At 44.0% G+C, this 22,866-nt stretch overlaps 1 protein-coding gene and 1 long non-coding RNA gene across 3 annotated transcripts in view; one reads left to right on the top strand and one right to left on the bottom strand.

Moving 5' to 3' along the window:
• Positions 1 to 11,400, bottom strand: part of pik3ap1 (phosphoinositide-3-kinase adaptor protein 1) — a 24,126-nt gene extending 12,726 nt beyond the window's left edge. The window contains exons 1-16 of one of the 2 annotated variants that reach the window (XM_056291624.1): positions 11,100 to 11,400; positions 9,795 to 10,217; positions 8,629 to 8,858; positions 8,267 to 8,411; positions 8,026 to 8,168; positions 7,253 to 7,385; positions 6,631 to 6,827; positions 5,166 to 5,409; positions 4,913 to 4,981; positions 4,567 to 4,818; positions 4,389 to 4,439; positions 3,185 to 3,357; positions 2,996 to 3,068; positions 2,734 to 2,895; positions 1,999 to 2,069; positions 1,360 to 1,460 (exon numbers count right to left, since the gene is read on the bottom strand). In XM_056291624.1, coding sequence (XP_056147599.1) covers positions 1,360 to 1,460; positions 1,999 to 2,069; positions 2,734 to 2,895; positions 2,996 to 3,068; positions 3,185 to 3,357; positions 4,389 to 4,439; positions 4,567 to 4,818; positions 4,913 to 4,981; positions 5,166 to 5,409; positions 6,631 to 6,827; positions 7,253 to 7,385; positions 8,026 to 8,168; positions 8,267 to 8,411; positions 8,629 to 8,858; positions 9,795 to 10,217; positions 11,100 to 11,130 — 2,498 coding nt within the window. In that variant the 5' untranslated portion in view covers positions 11,131 to 11,400. The remainder of the gene's footprint in view (positions 1 to 1,359; positions 1,461 to 1,998; positions 2,070 to 2,733; positions 2,896 to 2,995; positions 3,069 to 3,184; positions 3,358 to 4,388; positions 4,440 to 4,566; positions 4,819 to 4,912; positions 4,982 to 5,165; positions 5,410 to 6,630; positions 6,828 to 7,252; positions 7,386 to 8,025; positions 8,169 to 8,266; positions 8,412 to 8,628; positions 8,859 to 9,794; positions 10,218 to 11,099) is intronic. The other variant, XM_056291625.1, reaches the window with a different exon arrangement.
• Positions 10,692 to 22,866, top strand: part of LOC130122666 (uncharacterized) — a 24,339-nt gene continuing 12,164 nt past the window's right edge. The window contains exon 1 of the long non-coding RNA XR_008811257.1: positions 10,692 to 10,847. This is a non-coding gene — a long non-coding RNA (uncharacterized LOC130122666). The remainder of the gene's footprint in view (positions 10,848 to 22,866) is intronic.

The following is a 22,866-nucleotide window of genomic DNA, read 5'->3' on the forward strand; positions in this document are numbered from 1 at the left end:
TGAATCTTGGAAATGCACACTAAATACAGATTGCGTTATAATGTGAGGGCACCTATAAGAGAGCCTGAGTTTTCCTATGAGATAAAAGACAGGTTGATGAAAATGTTGTTCTTTATCTGTGCACCGCCACAACATGGCAATGCTCCATTAAAAGGGCGCTTCAGGGGACCGTTTCTCACGCTGACGGCCGTCAGACTCCCCAGCAAATGAACCCAGAAGGTTTAAACCTCAAGATGAACATTTTCATCATCACATTAGCTAACTATAGTCTTGACTTTTAAGCATGGGGTCAGCATAATATGCTTAACATTGAAGAGCAGGAATAACAGGAACTACCACCAACCTGAACCTGTATTTTTACCCTTTTTTTGCAAACAAATACTGATTGGAGAGTTTCCCTGCAAATATCAATTCTTCAGCTGGTTGAACAAAATTCAGTCATCTGTTTCCCAAAGCACTCTCTTCTTATAGTGTACCATAGTATAATGTTGGTACATTTAAAACCATTATTCCTACAATCTATTGGAATCATCAGATGCCGCAATGCGTTGTTGTGTCAGTTAGTCTGTCAGTTTCTGTCGGCCAATAGCCCAGAGTAACTTTGAGTTATGTGACATTGGTACGAGACAAAATATTTAACATGTGAAGACAGTATCAAGGCAGAGGCTGCCGGATTTCATATTATATAACATGCTGCCAGTAAGCCAACTGAAAAATGTCATTCAGCAAAGATATTTTGTGGTACATTAGCATGCTGTGGTCCCCCATATAATTTGGTATGATACACACAAAACCTCCATTTGAATTCAAATGCATCAGAATGAGTTTAACTTTGTCAAAGGTTCATTATTCACTGTAGCTATATACATGAAACAAACCGTATTCAAAGTTATTTAGACGTCTCAGATTTCTTTTTGTCGACTTGTGTAAGCTTCACCCCACAATGAGCGATGCTGTGAGCTTCACTGTTTCTGCACTTTGATCACTTTCTCACTTTTGTCCTGTATGCAAACCCGAGAGTTGACCGTGTGAACATTTCCTTTCTTATTTCCCATCGCAGTCATTACGCCTACTGCAGTAACCTCACTGCACTATGAATAGTTGTGTTTTTCATTTCAACATGTTCATTAAATAGACTCCATTGTGAACGCAGTTGTACTGCACAGTATTGACAGCTCAGTATATGTTGCATCCCATCATATAACATCAAATAGCACTGTCTAATACTGCAACACATTGCATCACGCTGCATCATATTGTGTTGCATTGCATCATGTAGTTTATATCATTCTGTTTTTTGTTTTTTGCTCCTGGTCATATTATTATTAAAGTGTAAATCATGCTGTCCTCTAGACTGACCTTCCTGGGACTCGTGGAGGAATCCTTGGTGGAGGAATGACAGGCGCAGCATCTGATGGCCGTGGGGGCTGTTGTCGACGAGGGATGATGTCCGCTGTGTCCTTTAAAAGAGTCAAAGCCGTACCTAAATATCCCTTTTTATGAAACAAGCTCAACAATTCCCCATTCACTTTGCCCATTGGGTAGTTATTGATTGTTGTCTTCAACAATATGAGAAAAGGCTTCAGTAACGGCACAGAGAATTAACCAATTTAAAGTTTCTAGGTCTAGAACTGCCTTGAAGATTTGCTTAAATGAGAATTTCCTTTTCATGGGTGAATTCTAAAATACTGCATTGCATGTACATGCAAGAATTTTCCTAACTTATGGATCTTGAGTATTCAACTTCTGGAGCTTTGTTTCCCTGCATACCCTTCTTGGGCACATGTAGGCCATGCATGAGGCCTGTCCTCAGTGCACAGGGTCAGCTATGGGAAGCACCGCCGGTGAAAGAGTTTAGTCTAGTTCAGAGGCAGTCTATTCAGGGTCTGTCATGCGGTATACTGTCAGACAAACTGCTCTGTAACTGAATATTATGCAGTTCATTCCACTGATGACTGATTACATATTGTAATACACTGAGGAGAAATTGCCACAAACCTCAAAATCAGGTTCTGTCCCACTGCTGTAGCTAATGGTGCTGTGTGTGCTGAGTCTGTTACTCTCTATACCTAGAAAAGACAAAAATAATATGCATGTATTATGATTTTTTTTTCTTAGTTTTGTACTTTAGGATACATATAAAATATGCTCACTTCCCCAACTGTGGGTGCAAAACAACTTAAGTGCAAAAAAGTTTTCCCCCTTTTTTCTCCCCAATTGTACCCTGCCAATTACCCCACTCTTCTGAGCCATCTGCAGACTACCACATGCCTCCTCCGACACATGTGGAGTCGCCAGCCGCTTCTTTTCACCTGACAGTGAAAACATAGACGTAGGGACGTAGCGTGTGGGAGGATCACACTATTCCCCCCCCAGTTCCTCCTCCCCCCTGAACAGGCGCCCCGACTGACCAGAGGAGGTGCTAGTGCAGCGACCAGGACACATACCCACATCCAGTTTCCCACCCGCAGACACGGCCAATTGTGTCTGTAGGGACGCCCGACCAAGCCGGATGTAACACAAAGATTCGAACCGGGATCCCCGTGTTGGTAGGTGACAGAATAGACTGCCATGCTACCTGAATGCTCCTAATATACATAGACTTCATCGACAATTTTCTCGCTGTAACCTGAGTTTCCTGTTTTCAGAAAGGAGATATACCCTCATGTCTTTTGAGGGCTTGAAAAAAGCCTGTCGTTTAAAGGTGAGAAATAAACTGGCGTTTCGACTCACTGGATGAGCTGGAGTTGCTGCCTGTCTTCCAGTTTCCTCTCTTGATGGTACAGGTGTATGGAGGCGCAGGGGCTACCAGTTGAGGGGAGGATTCATACACAGCACACTCCAATGACACAGCACAGCCCCAGTCGCTCTGGAGTGGAGCGGTTATTTCGTAATCTGCGAAAGAAAAGACCACACATCGACCATAAGTACCTTTGGGTGGTGTCTCTTCGCTGAGAACAGTATAATCTGTCCACATTGTCATATACAATCCTACCGAGCTCCTTTCCAATCTTCTCCCTCTCTTTGTGGCGCCTGGTGATGCTTTCTCGTAGCCTCTGCAGATTTTGCTGGAGAAAAAATATCCACCCAGACAGCGTTAAATGTTGGCATCTGATTCTCAACCACTTAACAACTTTGAAGGCAGACCACAGGTTGTGTATATTGACTGTGTGTAGTGGGTCACCTGCTGATAGCGAATGGAGCTAGACCTTTGCTCATGGTCCAACTTCCAGGCCCTGAACTCTAAGACTGCCTCGTCCACACTAATTTTGCCTATCTTCACCCTGTCCTGCAGAGCGATGAGCTGCTTCTGTCCAGGGGTCGTCATCTCAGCATAGTCCTGTGTCGTATAGAAGTCTAGATTCATTGTAGGAGATATTTGGACATGAGTGTTATTCCAGAATTCCACCTTTAATAGTTATCATCTATCCATCTATCTATCCATCCATCCATCCATCCATCCATCTATCTATCTATCTATCTATCTATCTATCTATCTATCTATCTATCTATCTATCTATCTATCTATCTATCTATCTATCTATCTATCTATCTATCTATCTATCTATCTATCTATCTATCTATCTATCTATCTATCTATCTATCTATCTGTTGGAGCCATTTCTGTAAAGTCATTTAATATGCATTTGTTATTTTGTGTTATACCTTGGATATAATTCTATATTTAGTGAACATGTTTAAATGGGAGAAGTGAAATCTTTATATGTAAGCCCGCGTATGAAAAGATTTAGTGTGATGCATTTTGATTGGCTGCTGAAGTTACTATAAATGCGTAAGCCCATAAATGTAGCTCCAGAAGCACTGGACCAGAGAGCATCACAGTCTTTTGACCGACACGTCATGTAACTTCTGTAGCAAAGCCTGGAATTCATCCTTTTCATTTTGTACTGAAGTTTAATTTCGTAGTTAAGGAAAAAAAAGAAGAAGAAACTTCAGATTCAAGACTTTTATTTTCTGATTTGTGTGGAGTGTGAAAGTGCCTTGAGGTCCTGAGCTAGTGAGTCAGCACTGCTGCACTCACACTACCTATCTGTCTATATATGGATACTGTCATACCACGAGACACAGTTTTGTTTTTTTGAAATTAAAAAGCTATTACTTAAATTTCTCACAAAATTTCTGAAATATTTCACATTAGCAAACAGTTTAGCGTGACGAACCTCAGTTGGATTCTTAAATATGATATTCTTGCATGTGTAAGCAGATCTATCTGTATTGTATAAAATTCCCCATGATTATCGTTACAATAACCATGGGGAATTTTTTTTTCTTCTCAACATTGCCTGGCACTATGTGTGTGGGTAAAGATGACTCCCAGTGTCTAGTTAATCTCATCATATTTTTTGTTGTTTTGGTATCATCTGTACCTTTAATGGACTCCATGTTCGTACACTTTGGGGTCGTTGTTTCTGAAAAGACTGAAAAAGAACACCCCCCCAATATAGAAACCTTATGTCACTCATTTCTCTTGAGCTTGAGCACAGTTTGATGACTTGTGATTTGTAGAGCACTGGTTTTGAAAGAGGAAAAAATGCTGCACAGTACCTCTGGAGATGTACGTTTGGGGCTGCTTGTGCTCAGAAGCTTCAGGTCTGGGTACTGGGGCTGGGGGACGATTCCATACATCTGGCCTATAAATTGCTTTTTCATCTACAGCGTAATAGACATCTTCTGGGAAGAGGTTGTATGGGTCCTCCTCTTCCTCATACCTCTCCAAGTCATCTTGCTCACCTTTTGCCTCTTCCTCAGATATTACTTTATTCTCTTCATCTTGGGCTTGACTTGACCCAGGTGTTGCTATGTGTAAAAAAAAAATAAAAAAAAGTTTTGCATTCAGTTTTCTCCAAATGAAATATTTCAAAATTATTTTGGAAATGAGTTCAATGCATACGTTGGAAGAACTTTCTCAGCATAGCCTCCTCAGGGTTCTGACACTCTTCTGCCGCATTCATCACTTCATCTGAGAAGAATAATCATCATTAGCATTGTCCTCATTAGCATATTTACCACCAACAACAACATATAAATTATCTCTATAGTCACCGTCATAGCACACGGCCAAAAACAATAGCAACAGCCAACTCTGTTTTTCATCATCTTAATCATTTATTTAAGTCACTAGAACTGTTGATAGATCATCTTACATAGGTCCTCAATGCAATCAGGGTCTATCCCCAACATTGACTCATAGATGTCCTCTGTGCCACTCGAGTACTTGGCGATGACGTCTTCAGTGTTTACTGTTGACATAAACTCATACACCTCCCCATCCTCCTCCGTGGCGATGACGTCTTCAGTGTTTACTGTTGACATAAACTCATACACCTCCCCATCCTCCTCCGTGGCGATGGAGTCGCTCATTTGGCTCTTGAGTATGTCGACCGTCTCCTAATTTATTTCAAGCACAAGACAATGATGACGCCTGCTTGACTGGCTGGAAGACGACTGTGCTGATTTGCAGTATTACAGGACAGTATGCATACAAACAACACAAATTCATTCAGCTGAAAACGCTGAGGGTACAAAACTTAGAGGGATGCTTTCTTTGTTTTCACCTCCCCTTCTTTTTTCTCCTCTAAGAAAGCCTCAGTTTGTTGGGGACATTGCTAAATATTGGCTATCGGAAGGTTTCCACAGATATGCATACCCATGCTGACATCAACGCTTCCCTCGGTGGCGGCGAGTCGACCTCAAATGCAAATAGCCTTGGTGCCTGAGCTGAACGCCGCATTGAAGCTGAAGTCATTGTCGTGGCATCTTGATGAAAGAAATCAGATCTTTTCTGGGGTTTTTTTTAAAAGAAATTTCTCCCAGTTGTACTTGGCCAATTACCCCACTCTTCCAAGCCATCCCGATCACCGCTCCACCCCCTCTGCCGATCCGGGGAGGGCCTGCAGACTACCACATGCCTCCTCCAGTACATGCGGAAGATAGTGAGGAGTTTCGCCAGGGAGACGTAGCGCATGGGAGGATCACGCTATTCCCCCTCCTCCCTGAACAGGCGCCCCAACCAACCAGAGGAGGCGCTAGTGCAGCGACCAGGACACATACCCACATCCGGCTTCCCACCCGCAGACAAGGCCAACTGTGTCTGTAGGGACTCCCGACCAAGCCGGAGGTAACACAGGGATTCGAACTAACACAGGGATTCGAACTGGTGATCCCTGTGTTGGTAGGCAACAGAATAGACTGCCACGCTACCCAGATCGCCCTGATGTTTTCAATTTCTGGCATGAAGTTGTGTCTAAGTTCCCGCAGCATTTGACCCATTCAGATACATATGGTACATTGTTGAGGACCCAGCAGCACTGCAGTTCTTGACGCACCTGGCACCAACTATCTAATCCATCATAAGCACTTATTTCCTGTTTTTTGCCATTTTCCCCCTCACATTCATAATCTGTCTCAACTCTCTCAAATATTAAAAGTCCTTCTTTAACCCGTCCCACCGTCTTGATCTATATGGTAAAATGGATTCATCTTGAGAACTCAACTAGGGAGCAAAGCTTTCACCCGGATTCTTCCTGTCGGCCTATTGCAAGGAAAGAGCAAGTGTCTGCGATGTTTTGTACACTCAGCGTGCAAAGACTGTTTAGCCAGCGGACTTACGACAAAGTCATCCATGAACTGTCTGAGATCTGAGAAGCCGCTCTTCTCCGCCAGTGTATTTGGGTAGTCTCCATCCTTGTTCATCACACTGTAAGCCTGCAAAGCCCCGGGACACTTGAGGAGGACCTTGGTCAGCTTCTTCAGGCCGTACTTGGCAGAAAAGTGAAGCACTGTGGGAAGCTCCTCGGTTCGCTGGTCTGAGGGACAAAAAGGAGACGGGCTCCATTTCTGATCCGTGTCACTGCTTTCTCTTTAGTGCTTTCGTTATGCGAAATTATCAAGGTACAATCATGACATGGAGAAACTCAGTTGCAGCTATATTTTTTTTTGCTGTTTCCTTTCACTTTCTATTTCGTTTTCTCCAGCTGCACCACAAATGTATTTTCCCCAAGGTGCCACATAAGGCAACGTAATGTAATGTAACATGATGCAATCTAATAAGTATATCGCTTTGTTATACACACTGAAATAACACGTCTCCGTAAAAATGGAAATACTTTGGTTGACAAACTTTAAGATCTTATCTTACGTTCACGGCACAACTATGGGCTGACACAACAGGCTTGTGTAAACCAACGAGTCCATTTGCATCTGAACAAACAGACCTGAACACGCTACTCACATGCTGACATATTGTCTTCTTCAATCTGTCTATTTCCAAACAGATTAAGCTTGTCCGCAGGCATCCTGGATTGTAGCGAGGCGGTTAAAATGTCGTCCAGCGATTCCGTTATATTGGCTGTGATGTTGAACGCCTTCAAATGAAGAGAGCAGAGACATATTTTTAAACCTGATCAACGTTTAAAAGCTTTGAATGGTGAGATGTGTCAGACTCGTATTCCATTCTTATAATTTCTGTGCGACTATTCAATTTTATTAGTACTAAATTTTATTTATATTTTATTTATTTTATTTTATTTGTTTATGGGAACATAAATTGGCCCTATTTGGCGATGATGTATTGCTATACCTAACTCAGCCTTACACAGTCACTACCAAAATTGATGAGTCTACTAGAAAAACATGGGACACTCTCAGGTTATAAGCTTAACACACAGAAAACTTTGTGTTAAGGTGATCACATTTAATTACAACCCACCCAACTATATTAGGGGAAAATATAGATTGAAATGGGGTGCAGAATCAATTGAGTACCTGGGTGTCAACCTGCCTATATTTTATTTCACATATATAACCACCCCCAGGATGACCCCCCCAAGGTTGGACTACCCTGGGGCTCGAACCCAGGACCTTCGTGCTGTGAGGTGACCGCGCTAACCACTGCGCCACTGTGCCGCCATTATATAATATATTATTTCATGTTATTTATATTTATATTAATTATAATATTATAAACACTATTAAGCAAGCAACGAAGAAATAACGTGACTTCACCTGGCTAATGAATTCCATGGGATCAGTGGCGTTTTCAAGATGGCGGCTGACCTCTCCCATGTTGGTATAGTATGTAATGGGCCTCAAGCAGACGGGAGACTGATCGGTGTACAACACCAGTGACACCACTCCAGCAGGCAAATCTGTGCAAGACACAAAACGGTTCAAAAGGCGGAAGGACACATCGGATTTTCCGGTCGACGTCAGGGCTTGTGAAGCCAGGGCTTGTGAGGATACTTACCAGGGGCGGTGACACTGACGGTATATTCGTTCTCGAAAGTCCCTGTGACCCGTGTCGGAGTGATGTTCTCAGAGAAGAAATCCACCTCTAAATTTAACTGTTTGTCCAGTTTTCGTGTAAGGATGATGAAGATGGTCACACGGTCCTTAATGACAGGGAGACGTGAAATGAATATCTGTTATGTATGTTTATCCCTCTTTGTTTGCTTATTTTTAATTTCTTTCACATGACTATAAATCAAAAAGTGGATTATTGACGTTGAGTGCCAGTGTTGTGTCAGACGGTACATCCCGGAGAGCGGCTCGGATCCTTATCGGTATTATCTTCAAGTGTTATTGTGCAAATAACTCTGGCAAACTTACCCCACACAGAACTCTGGTTGGTTGAACGGTGAGGCAGGTGATAATTTCCTCGCTTGTGGATGTTTCTGGGGTCACATTTTCTACGTCTTCCCAGCCGGTGTCCTTTTCCCCTACTGGTTTTTCTTCCTCTGTTTCTCCAGATATTTGATTCCCAGCCAAAGAGGCCGGCGCGATCTGTGACTCTGCATAGTCTGAAGCGGCGCTCTGCTGCTCAGCCTCCTCTTGTTTGCCTACGAAAACAAACAATTGCTTGTTATTTCACCTTCAGATCGGCTGGATGTGCTACGGGTACGGTTTTGGACCTTTATCTATCCGGCAAAGTTGGGCTGGTTGAATAGACATTTGCTTGGTGTGACTAGCCAACACACACTTCAACTCATCTTATTCTCCCTCCCCCCCTCCCTTTTCTCCCAAATTGTATCCGGCCAATTACCCCACTCTTCCGAGCCATCCCTCGACCCCCTCTGCCGATCCAAGGAGGGCTGCAGACTACCACATGCCTCCTCCGATATATGTGGAGTTGCCAGCCGCTTCTTTTCACCTGACAGAGGAGTTTCACCAGAGGGATGTAGTGTGTGTGGCAGGATCACGCTATTCCCCCCAGTCCCCCCCTCCCTGAACAGGCACCCCAACCGACCAGAGGAGGCGCTAAGGCAGTGACCTGGACACATACCCACATCCAGTTTCCCACCCACAGACACGGCCAATTGTGTCTGTAGGGACGCCCGACCAAGCCGACGTCAACATGGGGATTCGAACCCGGATCCCTGTGTTGGTAGGCTACGGAATAGACCGCCACGCTACCCAGACACCTGTACAATCATAATTCTACTGCAGGCCGCAGAGCGTTTACAACAGAGCAGACGGAGCTTAAGTGCCTTGCTCAAGGGCACCTTCACAGATGTAGTTTGAGGACACAGAGATCATTTACTCTGTTTCTAACTTCAGTCTAGATTTCCTGTCTACATTCCAACTGCTTCTAACTTTCTGTGCTGCCTTCAGCCCAACTACACACTCCAATAACAGGAGGTCTTTAAAGGTACAAAAAGAAAAAGCAAATTACTTGGTGTGACTGACCAACACACACTTCAACTCATCTTAACGAAACCTTTTCTTGGCATGGTTTGTTTGGTGTAAAGTGGACGTTAAGGAGGCTTGTCACATACTGTAAGTGATGCACTCGAGAACGGTGGAGATGTAGAGGGCAGGCTCGTCCTCAGCATGGAGTTTCCTCCAGCTGGGCCAGTGTTCAAAGTTCCCGGGGAGTACATCATCCTCCGACAAACCGCACAGCAGCACCACCACTTTGTGTGGAGGATGAAGGAGTCTCTGGAGTGCTTCGCACAGCTGAACGTCATGAAGAATGTCCAAAAAGGCCGCCGTCAACAGCAGCACAACGCACTTGATGCTGTGGAAACATTCAAAGTTGTATTCGTGGAGCTGATCGGCCAGGCCGACGGTGTACAACAAAATGGACCTTTTGCACAATTCAGTGGAGGAGTTCAGGATCATCTGCAAATACTTTGCCCACTCCTGTGCCTCGGCAGTGTGCAGAATTAACAGTGTACACTTGGTGGGGGATTCGGCTCCTGTTGAGAGACAGAAAACGTGTGAGACGATGTGGGATTAGGCTGGACGGGCCATTCGACATGCAGTGTAATAAGGATTGTCTAGCCGCGTTGATTAGTTCCCGTTAATCATCGGATGTTAACAACTCCCCTACACAGGATGGATCCAAAGTACGCCACCAATCCAAACACCGCACTAATGATATTACTCTGGATGTATTACACTCCCGCTGCTGGACATTAGTTTCCATATCGCAGCGAGTCGTGTTTGTCATGGACGTGCTCCACAACATACCAGGTGTTCAGCCAAAGCTATGGAGTTTCAAGGTGACTGCGGTTAAAAGCATGAATGGACGATCTGTTTGGGAGACCTTCGGTGGAGCCAATAAGGAGCTGAGCAAACGCCGCGCTGTGTCAACACCAGTCAGAGTCATTTTGTTTGACTCATTACAGTGTTTAATCAGGCCAAGCTCCCCCCGTGTACTCTAACCGGGAGCCAGACCAAACGCAGGTATTTCACCCCCATTTTCCCCAGTGTTTGCGAGTAGAGAATCTCACCGCCCTTTTCTTTTCTGTTTTTTAACCAACAAAACTCTTAATTTGAGGTAGATTTTGGTGAATTATACCAGTTAGCTTGAAGAACCACACAAGGTAAGAGTCAAGCCGACTTCCTCATTTCTCAGGCACTGTTTTTAATCAATTGGAAACTGACGACATTTCACACAACACGAATTTGTTATCCCTCAAAAGGAGAGGAAACATCTTAAGAAGGTTAATTTGTCCTTTTTTTTAATCATCCGTCTACACAGCTATGTTTTAATTTAAAGCCTTGCTTTCTTGACGTCTTAGCCACTCATAGGAGTGAGCTGGTGAGGAGCAAACAGGAGAGGTGTGGAGTCTTACCTGACTCGGAGATGGGGACGACTCCTTCCATGGTTAGGACGACTAGCAGCCACTCACCCGGCAAAATGTGGCATCTGCGCAAATATAGACCTTTCTTTCAGTTTCTCGGGTCTGCTGGACGGCCTTTCCCCCTCTGCTGAGACGGCATTGGCGCAACCAGAGGTTAAGCGCCGTAATATTAATAGCAGCAGCTAGTTTCCTGATTTTGGTGAGTCTGGCCCACTTCCTGAAACAGCTGAAATAAAAAAGTGAGAAAAGGGCCCCGCATGCAAGACGGCTAATGTCTTCATGATCAGCCCCGTGTTTGTGATATCAGACGCCTCTCGGTGGAGAGGTGATGCATTCTAAGTGAATGCAGCACAATGGGACGACTGTACGGTGGAATCATTATCACTGGGAGTCATTGTGTTTGACACCAAGACTCGACTCTTTTACCGAGACAACAAACGCTCTTTCACCATACACTTGCTCTCTTTGTTCTCGTGTATACACTGGGACACACACACACGCACACACATGTTCACCTGTTGTCGTCGTGTCGTGCTTGTTCCTTTTTTTCAGTTCCTTTACAGCGTACTGGGTGCAGCGTGTTTCAAAACGTAAGACCTCAAGCCGAAAATATACTGTAAGGTAAATTTTCATTAAAAAACAGTACATGTGCTTTCACACCAAATAAGCGATTGTAAATGGTAATAGTTATGCTTTCTCCATTGATATGAAGACAGAAAAAAATGTTTTTAGATATATTAACATTCGTTCATATGAATATTCATACAAATGGAGTATTCGTAGGATTAATCGAGCGAAAAACATTGATTAATGATCGAATCAACCAACCAACCGATCAATCAACCAACCAATCAATCAATCAATATATTTGCTCTCAGCCCTAGTGGGCAGTGTAATGGTGGATTTTCACAGCAACTCTCCACATGAGGCCCAGCAGCAGCTCTACTTCCTGTGTAGCCTGTCTAACGAAATGATGGCTCACACTCCAATGACTGAGTCGCTCTGCACCTCCTCCTCTATAACCGTCTGCCCCTCCTCCTCTGTAACCGTTTGTACTTCCTCCTCTATAACAGTCTGCATCTCCTCCTCTATAACAGTCTGCACCTCCTCCTCTATAATCGTCTGCTGCACCTCTTCCTCTATAACATCTGCTGCACCTCCTCCTCTATAACTGCCTGCATCTCCTCCTCTATAACTGTCTGCACCTCTTCCTCTATAACTGTCTGCACCTTCTCCTCTATAACTGTCTGCACCTCCTCCTCTATAACCGTCTGCACCTTCTCCTCTATAACTGTCTGCACCTCCTCCTCTATAACCGTCTGCACCTCCTCAATAACTGTCTGCACCCCCTCCTCTATAACTGTCTCATCTCCTCCTCTATAACTGTCTCATGCCCTCCTCTATAACCATCTGCTTTCCCTCGGAGCAAAGGTGGAGCAGAATGGTTCCTTCTGCAGTACAAATGCTGTCACCGGAACTGTACCCTACACAGGCACAACACAGTACTCTTTCATGCAAGTCCCTTTTTATACCATTCATACCTTCAAAAGAACACTTAGGTGCACACTAAGTGACCTACCAGTTTTTTTGTTTTCTAGTTCTTTATTTCTGGACAGCAGTACATAACACCAAACTTACATCAAGACAGAAGCAGTTCTATTTCCGCTGCTGTCTCCAGATTACATATTGTAGCGAATTCGGGGGACAACGCAACCACAGGAACTGCCGCGGCCGAGAAGCGAACCCGTATCGCCCGCACCGCAGGAGACATCGTTAACCGCTCGACCAAAGGGTCAGACCCGCGGGCCAGCGGCCAGCGTGTCTTCTTATCCATGCACGTTACAATATATAGTTATGACAATATGATAAAGAAATAAAATAAACAGTAACTTTGTACATTTTGGGAAAGGTAAAGCGTGCACACCAGAGCAATGAAAAGTACATATATCGGGGAGACTTGGGAGAAAATAAAATAAAAACCAACGAGGTTTGCTGGAATAAAGCAGCATTACAAGATCAGCCATTCACCTCCACCAAACCTGACCGTGGGGGCCTTACATAGGTGACCGCCTCGGTCCAGAATGTAATGACCACATTCTTCTGAAGACGAAGAGAAAAATAATCTATAAATAAATCTAAACGCGTCCTTTACTCTGTCTATCCTCTCCTGTACTGTGGGGGGCTTCCGGAAGTAAACAACGCTTCTTCTTTTTTTACAAGCGGATATCAAAATACCGAATATTCAACATTTCCTGAAAATGATGTGGAAAACGGCAAGGGCAGATCAGTGGTAAATGTGAACCTTCTGCCCCCCGAAATACACCCCGTCTCCCACATCCGCCCCCCCCTCTCCCCTCCTGCACAACGCGCCTTCTTCTTCGGGTAAACGCAGAAAGCCGCGCGGGAGAGCGGAGCATTTCCGTTGCAGATTACACGCACCACCCAGATCCCCACTTCGTGTTGAAAAACCACCTGCTTTCCCCCGCTTTTCTGGGATGTATCCTGTATTTATTTCTCACAACGCCTTTATAAAATCCGGCGATTGCGTCCTTATTTGATCATTTTGGCTAAAAGTAACTTTGATGACACATCTGTGGAAATTGTACCCTTGTGTAGAAAAAAGCGCTTCTCTATTTTTGAGTGTGTGAGGTCAGACACCTCACGGGACAAAGAAGGACATCACACGCAACTAAACGTACACACGCACGCACGCGCGTGACCGGAGACGTCTGCTGGGATTGTAGAGTGACAGCGTGTCTGACACGTGGTGAGGAGCCGGAGCGGCGAGGACTTTGTAAACCAAGAACAGGGCTTTGAAAGCAGCGGGTAGCCGGTGAAGGTTTTAGAGGACTGGAGTAGCGTGGTCTGGTTTGATCTTGTCCTTGCTACATGCGGGTGTGGCTGAGATCTGGATAAATTGTAATCTGTGGGTTGTTTGGTTTAGAAGACCGATAAATAGAGAATTGCAACAGTGCAGCCTGCTCATGACAGGTGCATGCAGGCAGACAGGGAGACAAAGCATTTTGGAAATGTTTCAAATATATGTACAGTTTGTTTAATTAAAGATACTGTATATGCGTGCTGTATATGCCATTGTCAATAACGCGCGCCAACAAACAGGAAACTGGTATGACCGCTGCAGTAGAAACCGGAAGTCAGTGGACTACAGTTATGCACGGAGCCCTGTCATACACCCATCTCGCCACCAGAGGTCAGTACACAATCACTTACAATACAGCCAATGGACACTACAATACAATACAGCCCACAACACGGTTCCGTGTTGGGCCTGTTTCTTATCTTCAGAAGTCAGTTTAGTGCAGGACTAGGCTTAGTCTGTGTCCGAGAAACCAGCCCATAATCATGCTGAGAGTAACATCCAGGCATTATGTGAGCTGTTATGACTCAAAAGTGAAATTCTAAGTAACACTGAGTGAATGCTGACTGATAGGTTTGGCAGGAACCTCATGACAATAATTTCCTGTCATGTTTGATGTTTCAAAAACTGTTGCTAACATGATGTAAGCCTTAACAATGCAACAGGTCTGAATGACGTACAAGAAACATTTAAAAGAAGTTGCAGTCAGTACAATGCAAGATGAGACAAAGGTCAAAAGGACAAATGCAGTATCAACTGCCAACAGGTGTCGAGAGGCTCGGCTGCCTGTGTCCCATTGAGATCTAACTGATCTCGTGTGACGCAGGACGTGGTGCGCTGACATGGCTTGGACCAACAATACATTATTGTTATTTTATGACATAGACATTATAATCATTTGTATATTTATGTTATTTAACTGATGTTGTTTATCTATTTCAAACTCATGAAACTTTCAAACTCATGAAGTTGCTTTTGGAAAAATAAAGTTATTCTATTCTGTTCTCTTTTATTCTGTTCTATTCTCTTCCATTCTATTCTGTTCTGTTCTACTACTACTTACATTCTATTGTGTTCTATTCTATTGTTCCATTCTATTCTGTTCTGTTCTATTCGATTATGTTCCGTTCTATTCCATTCTCTTCTCTTCTATTCTGTTCTATTCTAGACCTTCAGAGGGAAAGGTCGGTGCTGATTCATACTAATAATCTATGAGGGCTATTCTGTTCATGCAGCGTCGAGGCTTTTCTATTGAGATAAAATCTTGCAGGACATCGGTTCCTACACTGCAGGAAGGGTCACCAAATGGTTTCATAGGCATAAAATTTGAGCCAGTCTAACATTTATCTTAAAGAAAACTCTATTGCGGCAGACCTCAGACAGCATTTTCCAGCACAATCATGCAAACAGCCAGCGGTGTGATTTGTTGTGCATCGCTTCCCCTCGGTGCAGGCCCAGACACTTGCCGAAGCCACGGCCAGCAACAGGGACGACGTGCAGGTGTCCGATGGTGTCTCGGTGCTCCTCAAGACACACCGCGTTGGCGTTATCTTCGTCGCCATCAACATTACGAACGCGTGCTTTCCTTTCACTTCTCAGTATCTTCAGTTACAGCTCTGGAATCGCGAGTTTATTGAGCCGCGTCACGGTGATATCCGTTTGTATTCCAACCATAACATCGATCTGCTTTATTTCCCTCCAATAACACAACCGTAAGTGTTTTATATCTGATTTGACTTGTTTCGCTCCAAAACAGCGCAGCGTTTAATGGCTGCAATAAAAGTTCCCTTTCTGACCGTTTGAAAGTGCCTGTGAAGAGCAGGGTGATCCATGACCTGTCTTTAAGTACAATTTCCTGTGGAAGAAATCCCCTAATTTCTTCTAACTCCGCTATTAGCTACCATAAGCATGACCGGACCGTTACCTTTTGTTTGGGCTCCCTTGAAACCACTATCTATTAGGTGGCTCAAATCAAATCCCTGCAGCCTGAGTTTAATAACAGCATATTTTAACCTTGTTATCCAATATCCTGTCTTTTAGTCCTCTGTGTATTTTCAGCACACGGATTGACCCTACTCGATGGCTAGCGTCAGTTCAGAGAAGCGATCTTTAGATCCCGACTCTCGGAGCACAAAAGTTCACCGCGGGCTTTGAGATACGCCGACGACTTTTTCATTTAGGCCGCATGACGTCCGTTAGCAACAGCGCCGTCGGTGCTGCGTGGACGCAGAGGGGTAGCGGTGCGCCGCTGTTTACCGATCATACGCGCCACCGATAGTACAGTGATGAATTTATTATCCACCATCGCGGGCTGTTTTCGTTAGCCGCTCGAGCCAGACTTGGATGCCGGTCAAACCGCTGCATATGGGGGCCCTTATGTAAGGCCGCCCTGCTCTCATTCCGCAGTAAAGTTCACCGCGCAGTCACATCAGCCCGGGAGAAACCACGTCGTCAGACATAGTTGCTCTGATAAATCTTAACGTGCACGCCACGAATAAATAATGAGATGGTGACGCCGAGATAGTGATTGATTGAATGGTAGTAATGCGGCCTGATGTCACGGGGATTGATGAGCGAGCGTAAATGATTCGGGAGAAGCAGTTTTAACATATTTCGCACACGGCCGATGAAGTAGAAGTTGGCGTGATAGTGGGGTCGGTGGAAACCTTTTGTGCACAGTATCAACTCGACAGGGATGGGGAAAAAATACACAGCCGCCCTGTAAGACTGATGACCGTTCGTTTTGGAAATCATACCTTGTAATTCGAGAGTGCCATTACTGCGAGGCTCCTGAAACGACTTCCCTTCAATTCACGGAGGAGCATGTTGCGCGTCGATTAAAACGGATGTGAGCGGATCGCCGGTTCGAATCCCCGTGTTACCCCCGGCTTGGTCGGGCGTCCCTATAGACACAACTGGCCGTGTCTGCGGGTAGGAAGCCGGATGTGGGTATGTGTCCTGGTCGCTGCACTACCGCCTCTTCTGGTCGGTCGGGGCGCCTGTTCGGGGTTGGGGGAACTGGGTGGAATAGCGTGATGCTCCCACGCGCTACGTCCCCCTGGCGAAACTCCTCACTGTCAGGTGAAAAGAAGCGGCTGGTGACTCCACATGTATCGGAGGAGGCATGTGGTAGTCTGCCCTCCCCGGATCGGCAGAAGGGGTGGAGCAGAGACCGGGACAGCTCGGAAAATAGGGTAATTGGGGCCCTGTGATGAACTGGCGGCCTGTCCAGGGTCTCTCCCCGCCTGGCGCCCAATGACTGCTGGGATAGGCTCCAGCATCCCCGCGCCCCTGAGAGCAGGACAAGCGGTTTGGATAATGGATGGATGGCCAAGTACAATTGGGGGGAGGGGGGAAGGGGGGGGGGACAAAAAAAAAAGAAGAAAAAACCCCGGATGTGAATAAAATTAGAGTTAGACATTTATTACCTGACAAAAGTGATAAGCAGCAAGCTGAGGTCAGATACCTGGCCGCACAAGAGGCAACGGACAGGATGGTACTGTACATCTCATATGGCGAACTCCACGGTCATGTTTCCAGCTTGTTTACTGTACTTCCCCATCCTAGGAAAATTCTACCTCACATCGGCACTGGGCCGTTCGGGTGACTTCTTAAATGGGTTGGGGTGGGAGGGGGGACTAGAAACAAAGCACAACCCGGGGACGTGGAATGCAATCTTGAAATGGAAAACTGAAATGGGACGGGGTCTCCAGCTGAAATGTTATTTGGATGGCAGCCTGCATAAGAAAAGAACTGTGTTTGGTTTCTCATTGTGAGTCACCGGGAGCACTCATTGTGATAAGAAAATAAGTCTAATGTTACCTGATCTGGTATAATGTGGACCAATTACCACTCCATTGCACTTCATTACAGGACTGTAATAGGGCCGGGGGTCAGTTCTTGAGAGTGGCGGAGGAAAATTGAGTCGTCATTGATAATATGATAAAAACTGACAGTGAGAGGCCCCTCCGACAAATTATTGAAATTTACAGTTGATAGGGAAACACTATAACCTCATTTGGTAAGCAGCTGGCAAGCACTTGTGCAAAGCAGGTCCTCAAAACAATGGGAGGCTTATGGCGGGAGGGAAATCTAAAACTATTGGCGAATACTTTTAGACTCCTGCTCGTTTGGTGTCTGGCACAGGGCGCACGCAAATTCAGTTTTTCATTATACCCACTTACAAACTCTCCTGAATGATAAATGGGACCAATTATGAAAACATCCCGTGGATTGTCATAACCAGCCATTACTCGCTGTACAAATAGTGGTTTGGAAATACATTTCTGGCAGAGCAGATGAAATCTCAGGGACATTACAATATTTTTATTGTTGCTGTCTCTTGCTGACATTAGAATAGAGAAGTGCAGAGGCTAACAAAATATCAAAACCGCTCAGGTTCAGTAAACCATTAAAAAATATTTCTATACAGGCGGTGTGTGCGTGCGCGGGTGCGCGAGCGCTCTTCCTGAACGGTGCAGCGACCTCTTGTTTGCCTCAGTTAGCGTGGCTCCATTCGAGGCCTCCTGGATAAATAAATCGAATAAACCACCGTCGAGTCAGACATACGTTTTCAATCCATCAAGGTAATCAGATTCTGTTTACCTAAATGGGAACTATATTCTAAAATGTTATTAAAAACTTAAATGGAGTTAAGGGGGAGAATAACCGTGCACTGGAAATGATGAGCAAACAGCGGGATAAGATTCCAATTACTATTAAACAAGCACTGCCTTGACTAGTAAAGAGGGGAATGGCGGCGGCGTCCTCCACGGCGGGCGCTCCCAGCTGGCACGCTTTGTTGTGCACGTGCACCGCAGACTCGCCTCACGCACGTTCAGGTAGTCACAAAGCGGTGCACAAAGTGTACTGTCCCATAAGGGCGCTAATTCAATTACTGGGCCAACAGTGATAAACCCATATGTGTTAGGCCCTAAATGGTCACCCTTTTCTCCGTTTATTCCTAACCGGGTGTAACACAGATAAAGGAATGCGGAATAACTAACAGGTTTTTTATTTGTGGTTAATGTTCAAAAAGCAGCTTAGTATCTTGCAACACTACACGCCATGGTTCCGAATGGTCTTTCCAGTTAAATGGGGGCGATACTCTTTCAAATATGCCGTTTTCAAGTCACTGTAAATCTGGAGCATTTTAAATACACCCAAACATTAAAAAATTCAACGGGGCCGTAAAATTACCACTCTCTACAGCAGGAAATGTAATTCATGAACCATTTAAAGGACCGGTTAAGTTAATCTCACATATCTAAATAGGCAATATATTGAATGCATGGTTCATTGATCAAAACTGTTGTGGAACAAGCTATCAGACCGCCATCTTTAACTACTATTTAAAGATCCTTTTGCTTTCATCTACTGTCTCTACTCAGCTGAAATCACTTCGACATGATAAGACAGTCAATTTGGATGTCAGCTTTGGCTACAGTAATCACGCTGGCCAATAGATAACCGGGGCTTTATTTATTTATATTGAGCCCTGTGCGTGTCTAGCTGAAGATAATAGTTTCATTTTCGCAAGAAAGTTTGCCAGCTACCCTCATTGTGGAGCAAATGTGACAGATTTCTGGTTCATTAAGATTCATCGCGCTGACAGAGATGGATTCACAAGATGAATCAACAAAAGCGAAGGCAATCTGCAAAACTCCACACGTTTCTTTGCTTTCCCTGTGTTGCTCAATGCACATTTTACAGCTTGAGAATTATAGAAGATCACAGGTGACTGCAGAGGAATTGGGTTTAATCCTTTACACTCGGGCCACGTACAGGAGAGAGAAAGTATGGGGAGAGTTCAGGAAAAGTTCCCGTGGCATATTAAAGGACCCTCACAGATCCTGATGATCACCTAAAAAGTCTTTGCTCCCGTCGTTGAATTCCTCCAGTTGCATTTTTTAGCCTCCAATTTCTGCAAAGAAACCCTATAAATACGTATGAATACATCTTCAGCAGTGCATATTGTCAAAGTCTGAGGATTAGGGGTGTACAGTGTGTGGCATAGTAATGAACAGTACAGACAGACTTTTCACATGGTCCAGCCACATAACTTGTTTTCGTTTGATTTTGATATAAGCTGATTTTGTTTGCAGGTGGAAGTGAGAAGAAAAATGGCAAAACAATGTGCTTAGAGAACTAGAAATGCTGTCTTCGATTAAGCATGTGAGTCAGTTTTCTGGGTGTTCACAACCACATGCCTGTGCTGTTGTGCTTTAGTCATAGTGCTAATGGTGTTGCAGAGAGAAGCAGAATATAGTGTTGTACTCATGCAACTAACCCCTTCCGCTTTCCTCTAAACCAATGAGGAAGTAAGGGCACCAGAGTCTGCACTGTGTTTCTGGCTGCAGAATATGAATGGACTTCTGATAACTGGTTTGACAATTTGTTTGCGGCATGAATGGAAAGTAAGGTGGTTTCTCTGTCTCTATCCCACTGAGATTCACACGCTTTAAAATCTAATTTCAGCACGTCTTCTTCTGCTGTACTTTACAATGTTGGTCTGAACCTTTCATTGTGAACCTATTCGGTAGATTCTTGATAGGAAAGAGTGGCATGCCTCCAAAAGTTATCTTGGAGACTCTGAGAGACTATCAGTGACAGGCCCCATTGTTTTGTCAGCTGGCGCTACGCCATGTGCTATGATTTGTCTAAGTTAGCCCCAGTAGCAAGAAGAAGTGGAACTTGGGTTAATCGCAGTGCAGATATTCACCCTTCGTTTTCTTTTCTTTTTTTTTTCTTTTTTCTTGCCGTAAGAGTTGGCGGAGCTCCTGTTTGATAAGGACTTCTTTATGGGGGGGATTTTTGGAGGCCGCCCAAGGAGTTCAGCGAGCATTTTGTTTGGAAGAACTGTCGAGAGTATCTCCTAGAACCAAGCACTTTTTTTCTTTTTTCTTTTTTTTAGATCAGAAAATATTTAAACGCACAGTAAGTGATCGTCTGCCGCTAGGGGTCTCTCAATCAAAACGTCAACATAAAACGGCGTTTGTAGACGTCACGAAGTAGCGTGGGATCATGGGAGTTGTTGTCTCCATTGTTAAACAACCACCTTCGCCGATTAAAGTCTAGCTGACGTGACGCAGGGAGAAATCGTGTTCACGGACGAGGTGGTGTTTCAAAGTTTTATTCACGTTATGTTTAGTCGCGTTTATTCGTGTTATGTCATGCCATTCTAATGAAACAGCCGCGAGTTCTGGCTGTCACTACCCGATCTGAGCCAGCCGAAGATGTGTCACGCATGCGCCAAGGGGGTATGACGCCATTGACAGGCGACCAAATGACCAAATGAAATGGCCGTTACCTTGAGCGATATTACGCTTTTCTCTGGGTTTGAACATAGGGATACATTGGGATAATGTAAGTACAAAACTAGAAATATAGACAGACAGACAGATGGATAGATGGACAGACAGATAGATAGATATATTTTTTTCTACATCTATATTGATATGTAGGGAAAAAAACGTTCAATACATAACAGCACAAGCTTGTTTCGTGCTTCCGACATCTATATTGATATTCCTCTCCTCATTTGTTGAGCACTTTTATCAACACCATTGACGGTTTCCGAAAAAAACAACTATAAATATATAAATATGTGTGTGTATGTATATATATATATATATATATCCATTACATGGCATGAAACAGACTTGTACTTTCTCATAAAGAATTTACTTGACTCAATGGATTATTTTGCTCCTTATTTGTTGAGCACTTTCCCTAGCATTGAGTGTTTCTTTAAACAAAATTTTATATATAACATAGGTCTAGTCCTTTTTAGACACTTTAATGCACTTTAATCTTACATATATGAATTTGAACGCTCATAAGACAGTTTGTTGATATCACCGTTGCCAAAAAACAGCATGGTTTTTGCACTTCCACAAAGCAGCACAAGAGGTCAGTGCTCCACAGCAAATACTGCACAGCTCCTTGGCAGCTCATCAGCAACTACTGTATGCCAGACATGTGCGATTCATTGTTATCACGAAGGCCGTTGCCTGAAAGATGTGTTTTGAAATAAGTTTGCTTAAAACATCATTACAGATCCAATTAATAGTGTCATTAAACGAGATGAGAAGAGTGACAACAATTTGTGATGTAAAATTCCTTCACATTAATGAAAGCCTAAAGCAGAACACCAAGTAGAAATGTGACTTGTCAGTGATGTCTAAATGTACACATTCTATTGATGATAACCAGTGGAGGGTACTGCCACGGCTTCTCCGGATTGACATAAGTTACACTGCTTTGATTCGCCAGTAATTATCAGCTTACCTAAAATGGTCTCCATCTCAAAGTGAGATACAGGGCTTGATAACACCGATTTACTTGCTGTATATGAGTGACTGTAAAAAAACAAAAAAATGTTTTCCTCAACTAATCTGACATTGATTAATTACAATTTTCCATCTTAATGAAGAGGAATCCATCATAATTCATAAACTGTTGCTTTCAACGGTATGTAATTTCCACCTTAATTTGTTTTTAGTAGTTGTAAACTCTTAGTTTGTAATCTTTTGCCGCATCTCTCCATGAACTCTTCTCTGCCATTCTGTCACTGATAACAATGAGATGATAACCGAAAGGATATACCCAACCACCATCCATGCCCGGAGACAAGTGTGTGGAAGTAAAAACGAACAAGAAATCTCGAACTAACAGTCTCAAGTTTTCTGTGACTATTTTTGTATTAGAATAAATCCCAAGAAAATGCTTTTGTTAATCATTTGGTTTTGTTGTGAATTGAATTTACATGGGATCTATGTGTTTACAGAAGGAGCATGGATTTCATTAGGCAGCGAAGATTTGCTGGATGGATGGCGTTCCCATGAGCTCACACAAAAGGGTTCGAACAGCGTCTTTAAC

This window comes from Lampris incognitus, chromosome 13 (assembly GCF_029633865.1).
Source record: "Lampris incognitus isolate fLamInc1 chromosome 13, fLamInc1.hap2, whole genome shotgun sequence".
Taxonomy (NCBI): domain Eukaryota; kingdom Metazoa; phylum Chordata; class Actinopteri; order Lampriformes; family Lampridae; genus Lampris; species Lampris incognitus.